Genomic DNA, 12,873 nt, shown 5'->3' with positions numbered 1-12,873 from the left:
CATTACTTTGAGAATGACAGCATCAAATCATTCACTCAGACAAGATGGTGACAAGACATGAGGAAAAATAACCAAGCAGTGATGAGAAACGGTCACTGTGATTGGATACACAGAGGTTTGCTTACATTTACAGGCAAGAGAGCAGTGATTAGAGAAAACACCACGACTCTCAGAATGACTCCAGCCAGAGACTGGACACTACCTTCTCGGTCCGAACTGTTTTCCGTCGTCCTTCTCGTCGGGTTTTTTGGTGGCAGTCACCTTCTCGGCGCTGTCCAGGAGCGCGCTCAGCGCCACCCTGCGGAACACGTTTCCATGGGCCTCTTTTATAAACTGAACCAGCTGGCGGATGTCGCAGTACAGACCCTGCGAAGGCAACACAAGAGTGAGATTCGTGTGCGAATGATCCTGGCCTGTCATTATTGCTAAAGAGCCAATTTGAGCTAATGTTGTAATGTTTGCCTCTTAGTTAATGTTAGCATGTTAGGGAAGACTAGCTAAAGGGACATCAGGGACATCAGGTGACAAAAAAAAATGGCAATCTTCCGCTGATATTTTTAATTCTGAAGAAACTATTTACATTTTGTTCTCGGATGAACAGTTGGTCAAATGCTGGTTGGAATTTCTCCACATCAAATATTCTGCTGTACCACCAAATAACAAATGAAGCTTAAACTGTAATTTGACCTTGGTCTTTTGACAAGGCGATGCTCGAAACTCACCAGGTTTTCTGGGCTGTGCAGCTCGTGCGTGGTTGAAGCACAGCGGGTGATGAGGGACTTGAACATGCAGCCCACCACCACCGCCTCCATGTTCTGCGCCAGCGACTTGTTGTCCCCCGTGGCAAAGTTGTTGCCGAAGCCCGCCTTGTCTGGAAGCAGCAGGAAGGCAGGAGAGATGGGGGATGATACAGGAGTCCGTTCAGTCGGCGGGATGGAAGTGGGAGGGGGACAATACTGACCAGCTAGAGTAGTGAGCCCATACAACAGAAAGGAGGCAAGGGGCAAAGGAAAGGGGTTCGTAAAGCATATGGGGGAGAAGCAAAATCAAAAGGATTCTGGGTAGGGGATACATGCAAGTGACTAAGGCCTGCTTTAAACAGAGTAGGGGGCTTATTGTCTGGGTCCAGTTAGATGAAACTGCAAAAAAAAACAAAGCCAGATTCAACACACACAGGTGTAAGTTTAGGAGTTGCAGGCGAGTTTGTCACTTTCGGACAGAGTGAGGGGTGCAGCGATGAAAGCAGTGTCTAGGGGAGGGTCTGATTGGGTGAGTAAAGTCATCTTATTGCTTATGTTATTGACTTGTTAATCATTAATCGTGTGTATCTACCGATGTTTCTTTTTTTCGCCCTCCTGGACCTCTCACCTGCACTGCCGTACTCTGCAAGAGAAAAGAGGCGGGGCACAGGTTGATTGACATCAGGCCAGCACAGACATGTAAGGTGCTCTCAGAAAGGACGTGGCACCCCACCTCCACCAGGAGGTGACCCCAAGATGCACACAAGTCAAAAGTAAAACACACACACACAGAGAAAAAAAAAATGAACAAAGTGCCCTTGGTCATTTTCCATCAATAAAACACTCATTGCTTCAGCAACTTGCCAACTGAGTATTTTGCACGAAATGACAGTACCATGTACAAAATACTTGAAAATTTCAGCGCGAAACTGGAAAACTGGCATGTTCAATGTGTCTGGTAGCCACCGTCACAGCAGCAGTGCAATGGGAGAAGCTTCCAATTGGCAAGTGTACAGAATGGATGAGCGAGTAAGGAAGTCAGGATTTGGCTCGTTGAAGTGGATGAAGAAAAAGTAAGCGGGGGAAACGTCAAAAACACGACGAGCAAAGACAAATGGATGGAGGAGAAGGGGAAGACAGATACACACACACACGCACACACACACACCCACACACACACACAGGTAGGGTTGGAATGCAAAGTCAAGGTGCAGGGCAGGACAGCAGGGTCAAACATTTAGCTTTGTTCACTCCTAGTATGCTAGCTGTTATTGAGGCCCTTTTAAAGGGACACATACTAATTTCATCACTGTTCTATTACTTCTAGGGTAATCTGCCTTCCAGAAACTGGTCTTAGCTTACATGCTAAGACATCACTGTTACATGCTGGCCTTAGCCTGTAAGCTAAGACCAGTTTAGCTTACATGCTACTTTGGCGTAATACGAAAAATCTGGCAGAGTGGTCTCCTTTTTTCTGAATCTTCAGGAAAGACTTTCATGTTTACATGAAATACCTTGAGATAATTCTTGTTTCAAACTTTACAAACCTTAATATTACCAGCAATTTTATCTATCGGAGTAGTATGATAATTGTTACTTTTTGTTAAAAAGTAAAAATATTTTTGTTCATAAAAAAAACAATGTACAAGCTATGATTATTTTTAATGGTGGTTTAGCCGTTAGCCACGTCTTTTGTTCCAGAGACAAGCTAATGGCCCCAAGCTTTGTACACTGTTGCCGTTTGCTAATGCAGCGTTGTATTTTTATTTTTTATTTTTTTCAGAAACCCTTAACACGCTCTAATATGCCATATTATGTTGTGCTGTAAACATCTTTAATGTCCAAGTTTGGAACATTTTCACAAACTTTATGTTGGTCACTTTGGGTTTATGCTAATATTAGCATTTCTACAATATTATTATGTTAAACTTGACCAAAATAAAAATAGGATATATGCTTATCGCCATATTTTAATAACATTGTTTGTTGTTCCACACTTTACTTTAAAAAACCATTTGTGGGAAATTTTTATTCCTTAGCTTAATTTTCTCAAAAGCTAATGTCCGCCTAAGCCCTAGCATTATCATATTTGTCTAAATGTGTTTTCTGCATCAAATTAATATACTTACATCTGCATGTTTTTATACCTTGCTAATTAATCTTAATAATTAGCTCTTGAAAAGTTGAATGTGAATGAAAATACTTTGTATTTTTGTTGTTTTTTTTGGTGCTAACAAGTTAGCAGACTAATGTGCTGGCCTGATGTCACGCCAGCTGAAATGCAGCATGGTAACATGCAAGCATGTTTTCATTCCTGACTTTTTTGCAGCAAATCCTGCATACGTGTTCAATCGTGGAAAAATAATGCCGCACTAATATTTGTGCTGCTCAATTTCATCCAGTTTCTGCATCTGGAATCAAGGCTGATGCAAACGTTTTGACGGCTTGCATCCCACTCAGATACTCCACATACTTACTGTCAGTAATGGGCTCCATGCAGAAGCCCAGCAGTGCGTGCAGGAAGTCCACAATGTTATTGAGGGAGTCTTTGTTGACATACTCGCGCATTGTTTGGCGAAATTGCACTTTGTCCAGCTTACACAGATTAGTCAGGCAATTCTGGGCCTGCAATGAAAGATAAAATATGCAATATCAAGCATGGCGTGTTCTCCATGTTCATAGGGAAACAATCTGCTGAGATCAAGCGTCCAACCTGCATCCTGAGGCGGTCTCCTGACAGTCCTCGGTGGCCCTCCCCGCAGCCATAAGCGCATCCCAGAGACTTGACTATCTTGATCAGCATAGTGAGAGCCAGGCGGTGGGTGCTGAAACCACAACCCTCTTCCTCCTGATGAAGAAGAAAAGAAAGTCAGGCTTTCTCACAGAAAACTCGCTAAGCCAGTCACCCAGCGCCCTTCCGGGTTTTTGAGTTGGAAGACATTCAAAGTAGACAGGAAAATTGAAAATACCCCCAGGTGCACTGCAAAACCACATAATCTTACCAAATATTTTTGTTCAGTTCCTTAATACACTCAAAATAACTTAGAAGTAGCTTTGTTTTTCTTATATGAAGCGAGCTGAGATAATTGCACTAGAAACTGGACAAAAAACATTTGACAAGATTTTATGTTTTTGCAGTGTAATCATGCATTATTAGAAGACATTATTGACAATACCTAAACACCAACCATAAAGTCTTAAAAAAAAAAAGGGAAAGATAAAATGAATAAAATAAAATCTGGAAAGTAAAGCCTGGTGGCCCGCCAGGCTTATAATCCTCTGAAAGTGTTTGACATTAAAATCTAGAGAATAAACTCTGAACTCACCTTCTTGTCATTCTCTTTGTTATTCTTCACGTCATCCTTGCTCCCCTGTCCGCTGCCTCCGCCGCTCCCCCCCCCTCCATCTCCATCTCCACCCCCACTGGCTCCTGGAAGCGGGCCACCGCCCTGGGCGCCGCCTGCCAGGCTCTGGCCGGCCGGCTCTTTGGCCCGGGCCTCCTGGTTCTCCTTGTTGTCCGGCTTGGACAGCTTCTTGCCCATGCCAGGGACGATGCCCAGCTGCAGCAGGCAGTCGATGATGTTGAGCGCCACGTCGCAGATCCTGGAGCTGATGTCGTGGGCGAGAACGGCGTAGAGCGCCCGCAGCACGGCCTGGTGCGGGAAAAGGGAAAGCGTGTTACGCCACCGGACGGGGCTACCAGGAGATGCGTCCGGGGACCCGACTAGTTTCCCCACCGTTAGGTCCAGCATGCCGTTCTTCAGCACAAAGTTGTTGGTACCCTCGATGTTCTCGCCCTCTTCCAGGCAGGAGTAGTTGATGCAGGAGTCGGTGAGGCTGCGGGGCAGGTTGGAGCAGGCCAGTGGCTCCACGGGGATTTCGGGCGCGGCGGAGGGGTTGCACAGCCTCTTCATGTGCTCGGTGAAGAAGTCGGCGTAGCCCACGTTGAAGGAGGCCACCGTGGTGTTGAACGCCGCCATGGTGATGGTGGAGATCTGAGATCGCACTTCACAAAAACAGTTCAGTGATTCATGAAGCATCTCATCCCCAAAAAAGTTTTTCTTCGACTGAATTTCCCCCCTCCTTGATTTTTAATAATTACCAGTTAGAGACAGTTATTGGAATATCTATTGATATTTATGTGCTATTTTTGAGAGCTACAGAAGCATTTATTTCCACTTAGTCCATTAAAACTCTTTCCTTATATTTATTTTCCTTTTCAATCAAAGTCATCAAATCTCACAAAAAATAATCGTGCTGGTAAAATGTTGAAACAAAAACAACCAAGATAAGTGATTCTTGTCAATAAATATAAACCGATTAGTGAGGTTGTTTTCCGCTTCGGATTCAGGTTCAGAGGCCTGTTATAAAACCAGGCCTGTTATCTGTGTGTGTTTGTCTCAATAATGACTGCGTTACGTAACCCGGCAGAGACGGAAACATCCGCCGTCTTCTGGCGGATCTAATTAACGGTGAAACGACACGGCTCCTGGACTCTCTTTCCTAATAAACCTTCGCATGTTTATTCACGGCTTCCGCCTTTGGCTCCGGCCCGTTTGGCCCCGCTGTCCCCGGCTCACCTTCCTTCACCGTGTTGTCGCTGTGGCTGTTGGAGTGGTCGGGCATGTCTCTGAGCAGAGAGTGGTGGGAGTGGGAGTGCTTGGCGCTCAGGCTGTCGGCGTCGGCAGCTGTGTCCGTGCTGCCTCTGCGTGTGAATTTACCTGGAAAGGAATGGAAATGCCAGGGGATTCACGCGGCGTTTTTGAAGAAAAACCTGAACAGCAGATGCTGCCGGAGGCTTGATGAGCTGGAAAATCTCAATCTGTGTGACTGCAGCTCACAAACATCGCTACGTCACCTTCTCTGCTGTCACAAGCCAGCAATGTTGAAAACCTTCTAGTTTGAATCGTTTCATCTCTTTTCCTTTCAGCTCTGACTTTAGATTACTTAAATGACTTGAGTGTTAAACGTTCCGTCTTAGGATGCGACTGGAGGTCAGCAGCGTCGTCACCTACCCATGATTGTGGCCTGCCAGCCGCCGCGGTCCAGAGCCCGCCGCTCGTCGCCCAGGCCCGAGAAGCTTCCGAAGGAGAAGGTGCTGCGTGTGGGCGAGACGTCCAGGTGGTCGTCGTGCAGCAGGAAGGGGACGCCCATGCGCCGCTGCCGCTTCTTCCCGGCGTGATGAAAGGGAATGGAGCCCTTCCTCTCCCGGTCCTCCCGCCGGTTCTTGAACTGCAGCAGAGCCAGACGTCTTTAGTGTAAAGAACCCCGCTGTAGGGTCACACTGGGGCACTGACCTTCTTGAAAATGTTCATGCCCAGGTCAGAGGACAGGTCTGGGACGGCCTGTCGCCGCAGGTTGGTGAGGGAAACCTTGGCAAAGGTCTCAGTGCTCAGAGACTTGCCCTCTTCGTTGCACTTCAGACTCATGTCCTGTAGAGCAAAGCAAAGCCTCAGTCAGTGGAGCTGCTGTTATATATGATGACGGTGAGTAGCTGCCGCTGCTACCTGGGTCTTGTGGGTGTTGACCAGCGAGGGTGTGGCAGCCACCATGGAGCTGCTGCGAGGCCGGGGCAGCGGGACGACCAGGGGTTCCGGGTTGCGTTCCGGTCTCTCCTCCATGATGTGCCTCAGGCGCTGCAGGTAGTACATCAGGGCCCAGTGCACGCCCTCCTCCGTCCAGTGGGGCTGCAGCAGGCAGCGCAGCACCGCCACGTCAAAGTAGGTGGCGTAGCGGGCGCGGTGCGCCAGAGACGCCGGCAGTCCGGCAGGAGCTGACGTCCTGGAGGAACCAGGAGACTTAACAGCTGCTGCAACCACAGGCTTGGTCAGATCAATATCATTATATCTGAGACCGGCTGAGTCGTTAGAGAAGAGACCTCAAAGCCTCCAGTCTGGCTGCAGAGTCATAAAGAAAGCAATGAAATCAAAGACCATTTTGTTCCTAAATCACCACAGTTTCATAATCATTGCCGTTCCCAGGAGACTCGGTTCAATTAGGACCAAAACTGAAACATTTGTTCCATTTCCAGCTGCTGCGGTTTTATTTCTCTCTGCGTTTGCTTGCTTCGTGTTTTTGGAGCAGACTCTGGTCTGCTGAGTTTTCACATACGCATTAAAAATGCACCGGGCTTCATTTCAACCAAACCAAGACTGAGGTCTGGAGGACCAGAGTTCACTTTAGAGTTTGACTCTGTGTTCAGACTCCACCAACCGACCCGGACCATCGAGAGCACTTTGCAGCGATCACAGCCAGTCAATGGGGCGAATCTGGTCAAAACGAGACCGAGGGGGAAGCTGACAGCTCTGAGAAAGATAGGATGATCTTTCTCAGAGCTGAGAAAGATCTGACATCCTGATCTGTTAACGCTGAAATGTTAACATCTCAGCGTTAACATTTGTTTTTCACTGGCCTGCGTGGCAGGGGATATTTTGGGAGACAAGAGTTCCGTTTGGAGATGGAGTTAACCGGACGATGCATGACTCGCCTCCTGCTGTCCGGACCCGCGTTCTGCTGCTCCGTTTCTCTTCAAGTCTTTAATCTAGAAATCTGCTCAGTCAACGGGGATAATAACAAGAGTCCTGCTGTCCACTCCTCCTGCCACAATGCCTCATTAATAATCCATCAGAGATGAGAGAACAAGGGCAAAACCCGCCTTCAGCATCCTCTGGGCAGCAGCAGGAGGACGGGAGGGGGGGGACGGAGCCTTGGCCTACGTGAGTCCACTATAAATAAGCTGGATGAAGGTCAGCGCTTGCTGCAGAGAAACATATTGGGAACCAGAAGAAGGGGAGCGAGGGACAGAGGGAGGGCCGGGATAATCTGCGGAGAGCAGCAGCGGACGCTGCCTCCTCCTTCCCTCCTCTGCTGTTGTCGGGTTGCCATGGAGACCCGGTGACGACAGTCCCCGGCGCGAGAGGGGAGATGCAGCAGCCAGAGTCGCCATGGAAACTGCCTCCGCATCGGCGAGAGGTGTAGACGGCGGCGCGGGGACGGGAGCGAGCGGCGTGGATCGGCCCGAGCCAGGAACGGACGCAGAGCGGCGGAGGAGGAGGGGGAGGGGCGGGGAGAAAAACGGAGACGGAGCCTCTAATCCCACCTGAGTCCTGCAGGACGGCCACATCAGGACCCCCACAAGCCCAGAAACAAGATCTGGATTTTCAGGATTGGAATGAATCCAACCTGATGTGACAGACTTGGGGGGGAAAAAAAAGAAAAAGAAACCCACATGGAATAAAAATAAATGAAACTATTTGGGAATATTTCGTCTCCCCAGGTTTGATGCCGGCGTCAGACATTACTGTAGCATCATTACCCTGGTTATGTGGGCTGAGGTGAGAACAGTGAGAGAAGAGCCTCTGTGTCTGCCTGATGAGACAGAACAGCTATTAATATAAGCTGAGCAGTTTATCGGACGGACGGGAGCCTGAAGGGCTCATTTTTCACTCCCCGCCAACACGGTCACGTTCCCCGACTGTTACTCTGCTGGTGTAACGTTTCCAGGCCTCGTCGTGTAAAATTAGCAAACGGCTGCCGCGCGTGCTGGAGGAGGTAGGAGGTCTCTGGTTGCTATGGCAACACCTGCTTTCCCGGGAAGCAGGTGGAGGGTCTGGATTTGAAATGAACAGGTCAAAAATCTAAATAAAACGCTGATTAAAATAACCTTCTCATCTCAGCGTTAACATTTGTTTTGTTTTGATGTTTTATGAAAGAATATGATTGGAGTGGATCAGAGTGAGTGTGTGTGCAGCTCACACTCTGAATCAGTAAGACAGAAAAACAGAAATCCTAAAGCAGTACAAGATCCACAAGGAGAAACATGACAAAAAGACAGTTTGATGGATAAAATGCACCTCAATTTTCCATAATTAATCAAATATGATGTTAATATGAAGCTCAGCTCATCATTATTAAACCCTGTTGGGCTTCAGGTTAAGGTAAAGGTGCTCACTTTTTCTTGGAGGGCCCCTTGGCCGCCGGGGGCTGCTGGGACGTCCCTCCCTTCTCCACCGAGTTGGCACGGCGACAGCTCTGCTCACCTGCTGCAGGGGAGGAGGAATCTGATTGGCCGGCTTCACAGACCACCTGGAAGCCCTGCGGGTTGTAGACGGACAGGTAAGACAAGCAGGAGGAGGGCGGACACGTGGCAGAGGCAGCAGCCAGGAGGGGCCGAACCGCCAGGCTGAATCTGGTGACAGAGCAGCTGAATACTGACTCACCAGGGGACTCTGGTTGGCGGACCCCTGGGGGCTGCACTGGTTGTTGACTGGGGAGTTCCTCTTAGCTGGCGGGTCAGAACAGAGCCCGTGATGATCCTGATCATGAACAAATGAGGACAGACCGCCGCTGGCCTGGCGTTTACCCGTCACGATGTTCCGGACCGGTTTGATCGGGGTGGTGAAGGCCGGGATGTCGGGCTGCCGGTGCTCCCACATGGGCTGCCAGATCACCAGGCCGCTGGCCAGCCTGAAGGTCAGGTCCGACTCCTGGACAAACAACGGTTAGACTCCGGAGAGACCCTCGCCCCGCCCCGGGTTCCGGTGCCGGGCGTGAAGCGGGACGCACCTTGATGCGATGGATGAGCGGCGCGAACAGGAACACGAACAGCTCCACGGTGGCCATGCTCTTGTGGAACAGCTTCGCCCGTGCGCTCTCGTCGTCCTCCGGCAGGGAGCTGCCGTGCTGCGGCCCCGAGCCGGAGCCCGAGCCGGGGGTCCCGGGAGAGGAGCCCTGGTTCCCCAGCGGCTGGAGGAAGGCGCTGCTGCTGCTGCCGCCCCGGGACCAGCCCTGGTTGCCCAACGCCTCCTGGTTGCACTCCTGTGCAGCATCCAGCAGCATCCAGTGCAGCGTGTGCAGCAGCTTGGTCTCCGCCACTCCCAGCTTGTCCTGGTGGCCTGAAGGGGGAGGAGGGAGAAGGAAAAGAGTCTGGTTATTCATGATAGTTCAGGTCATGAAGGGTTGTGTGAATCATACCTCCTAAATGAAGAGTTTACTGCACCTCAGTTTGTCCTGATAAAAAAAAAAATAGAAAGGTTCTGTTCCCGTGGAGACTCACCCAGCTTGTTCCTGTTGGACAGCAGGATGGAGGTGCAGTGCAGGACGTGGGGCAGCGCAGCCTGGACCAGCTCCCAGCGGGAGATGCTCTGGATGGCCTCGGACAGCGCCGGAGACAAGCCGTGCAGCTTGTTCTCCACCAGGACCCGCTCAAAGGACTGGCCCGGCGTCCAGAGGCAACAGAGGATGGGGGAGACAGAACGGGGATTAAAGACATCTTACTTTGCTGTGTGAGGGGCCCCCGGGTGGCCCCATCCACCGACAGCAGCACGGGCCTGCAGGTGCATCGACTTAAGAACAGACAGATTATGACTCACCACGCAGGACGCTTCATACTGTTTCCCCAACTTCGGGCGCAGGAAAGCGCTGAAAGCACATTAACATGATTGGAATCAGATTACCTCCACCACAGCTGCGCCTGCCCTACTTTTGGGGGGGGGGGATTTGCGTTTCCAGGTGCGGCACTTTACATCAACCATGCAATCCCATCCCCTCCCCTCCACCCAGCCTCCAGAACCGAGCCCGAACCAATACCAGACACCTGTTATCCCGCCTCCACCGACCTGGTCTGCCTCCAGAGGAAGGTCTGGATGGGGAACGGGACTCCCTTCCCGCATTCCGGCTCGTTTTCGTCCAGGCTCTTTCTCTTCACCATGTCGTCCCCGGACCGGTACCGGTACCGCTGCTGCTGCTGCTGGCTAGCCGGGAGCCGCGGCTGGCGCTCCCGCTGCGGCTCCTGGCTCCGTCCAGGTGATCCGCACAGCCTTTCCTCACCCGCTTTCCCTCCTCAGCGGCATGATCGGGTTCGTCCTGCGTAAAATGGCTGCAAGTGTCGGATCGGCGGCTCTGGAAACTGAGAGGGAGAGAGAGGAGGAAGAGAAGGAAGAGGAGGAGGGAAAATAAAAAGGGGGAGAGCGAAAATGATTTCTGCACCTCCGCGGAGCAGCGATCGTTTCTGGTTCGGGGGAGGGGAGGTGGGGGCGTTCTGGGTGCAGCTCGTCTAAAAACGCTGCGTCTCTGCTGACACCTGTCTGCATCAACAGGTTGGTTAATGACCTGGGAAGAAACATCATCATCATCATTAGATGTTTTCCACTCACCATGGTTTGACTTTTTCTAACCTGATCACCTTTAATATTTAAAGCTCGTGTATTGTATTCAGGTTGCAGTACACATACGTGGACCATATGGGCGGTTCCCCAGGGCGGCATCAGACATGTGGGTGGTTTTCTATTGGTGTTGGGCATGTTTGTAGGATTTTAAAGCAGGTTCAGTCTGACACCTGCCCATGCTTCAGCGAAAAAAAATATTTTGTAATATCCCCTTGTCCCTGTTCTTACTGTTTTATGATTTCAACAGCGCTATAAGTGTTTATTTTAAAGTGTGTTCTTGTAAATAAGGATTTGTTCTTAACCCGCCTGGTTAAAAGTACAAAAACAGTAGAAAAAAAAAGTTTCTTTCACCTTTTTTATGTTTGACTGCAGTACATTTAATCCTCCCCAAGATTTGAAATTATTTCCTACTTTTTGATTGGTTGTGAGGCAGCGCAAGAAGAACCTCCCCTGACAGGATAAAATCCCCAGCTCCTGTGTTTTATTTGATTTCTGTCCAGTTTGGTGAGACTCTGTATGTCGACCGAAGCGTCCAAAAATGGTGGGGCGTTTCGGTACTTTCCACGTAAAAGTAAAAAAAAGCATCACTTAAACTTTGTAACTGACAGAACATGCTTTTTTTTTTTTTAAATACTTCATACATGTAAAAAGTTAGTAAGCTCAACTTAGAAATTAAATCCAGTCTTTCTCAAAAGCACAGTCATTTCCCCCCCTCCCCCCATTTCTGTTCGATGAAGAGAAAAAGAAAATGCATAATAAAGCACACCGTTTTTGTCATGTCATGAAGTTTTTATGTCGGTTTTGGACAGGTTGTACTGAAACAAGAATTTTCCTCTTGGATTAATGAAGTACATTCATTCATTCATTCATTCACATGTAGTTAGATTGAATTCTTCTGCAAACTTTTACTTAAAAAAAACGAGAAAAAAAAGTTCTCCACCTCATGGGGTCAACATGCAATGACCCCCCTGGGTTGAACAGACACACCTGGTCACACTGTGGTTCTGGCGGGTGAAGCTCCACCAGGTGGGTCAGGTCAGGCTGCAAGGGAACATCTAACACTAACCAAGCTCTCCTCCTAACATGGAACCATCCTCCTGTTCACCACCAATCCAGGGAATAAACTTCTCCACCTCTGTTCTGGTTCCTCTTATCTCTTCCCCCACAGGTGCTTTAAATCACTGCTCGTCAACTCAGAGCTACGTTTTCATTCACCAGCCACGTGACACAATATGGAAAACGTCACAAGAGAAACCAAGCGGCACTGTCTAATTAAAGGCACGGGATCAGGGTATTTCTTGGAATCTTTCCAATTTAGTGGCCAACGCCTGAGACAACACTAACGGCTAACAGAATTAACCACATTTTTACGTCAGCACGTTCAGCTAGCCATGAAGCTAACTGTTAGCCGTTGGATAAAAGTGAATGAAAACGCCGAACACACGGTTTCAGAAAGTCATTTCCACAAATTGGAATGAGAGTTTTGTTGTTCATTCGGTCAATAGCTAAGCTAATGCTAACTAAACGGTCTTGTTGTTATCTGACCAGCTAGTAGCAAACTGGCTAATGCTAGCAAAACTACAACCAGTCTCAAATGTCTCTGTGACCACAGCGTGGGGCCAAAATGATATAAAACATAACCTGTCCTGAAAAGGATATCTTGACTGAAAATATGATTTAGAATAAATAATTAGAGTCTGGAAAAGTTCGCTACGCCAAGTGTCAAAGTTAAAATTCACAACAGAAGAGTCAATTAGAAAATAGCTAGCAAAAGCTGCTTTGAGATGAGCCAAGTAAGTTGTTTTAATACAAAAACAAAAAAACAACAAAAAAAAAAAAACAAAAAAAAAACAGTAATGACCCTAAACAAAAAAGCGTTTTCTTGCCTGTATCATGGACATCGGGAAAAAAGTGAAGTTGTGATTTCTGAAGCAACCAAACTGAATCAAAACAAGCCACTCAAGAAA

General features: G+C 48.7%; 1 protein-coding gene across 17 annotated transcripts in view; it reads right to left on the bottom strand.

Moving 5' to 3' along the window:
- Window positions 1–10,809, bottom strand: part of LOC129378690 (protein unc-80 homolog) — a 32,353-nt gene extending 21,544 nt beyond the window's left edge. For 9 of the 17 annotated variants that reach the window (XM_055059098.1, XM_055059103.1, XM_055059099.1 and 6 more), the window contains exons 1-18: window positions 10,358–10,596; window positions 10,112–10,160; window positions 9,796–9,952; window positions 9,306–9,634; window positions 9,103–9,226; window positions 8,960–9,024; window positions 8,692–8,834; window positions 6,248–6,521; window positions 6,038–6,172; window positions 5,756–5,972; window positions 5,321–5,461; window positions 4,478–4,746; window positions 4,067–4,393; window positions 3,454–3,588; window positions 3,218–3,365; window positions 1,333–1,383; window positions 723–871; window positions 203–366 (exon numbers count right to left, since the gene is read on the bottom strand). In XM_055059098.1, coding sequence (XP_054915073.1) covers window positions 203–366; window positions 723–871; window positions 1,333–1,383; window positions 3,218–3,365; window positions 3,454–3,588; window positions 4,067–4,393; window positions 4,478–4,746; window positions 5,321–5,461; window positions 5,756–5,972; window positions 6,038–6,172; window positions 6,248–6,521; window positions 8,692–8,834; window positions 8,960–9,024; window positions 9,103–9,226; window positions 9,306–9,634; window positions 9,796–9,952; window positions 10,112–10,160; window positions 10,358–10,449 — 2,969 coding nt within the window. In that variant the 5' untranslated portion in view covers window positions 10,450–10,596. Of the gene's footprint in view, window positions 1–202; window positions 367–722; window positions 872–1,332; window positions 1,384–3,217; window positions 3,366–3,453; window positions 3,589–4,066; window positions 4,394–4,477; window positions 4,747–5,320; window positions 5,462–5,755; window positions 5,973–6,037; window positions 6,173–6,247; window positions 6,522–8,691; window positions 8,835–8,959; window positions 9,025–9,102; window positions 9,227–9,305; window positions 9,635–9,795; window positions 9,953–10,111; window positions 10,161–10,357 lie in introns of all 17 variants that reach the window. The other 8 variants (XM_055059102.1, XM_055059107.1, XM_055059114.1 and 5 more) reach the window with 4 other exon arrangements.
- Window positions 10,810–12,873: the final 2,064 nt, after the last annotated feature.

Source organism: Poeciliopsis prolifica, unplaced genomic scaffold, assembly GCF_027474105.1.
Source record: "Poeciliopsis prolifica strain line A6 unplaced genomic scaffold, Auburn_PproV2 SCAFFOLD053, whole genome shotgun sequence".
NCBI lineage: Eukaryota > Metazoa > Chordata > Actinopteri > Cyprinodontiformes > Poeciliidae > Poeciliopsis > Poeciliopsis prolifica.
The sequence above is the reverse complement of the archived record's forward strand: the minus strand, read 5'-3'. Positions and strand labels throughout refer to the sequence as shown.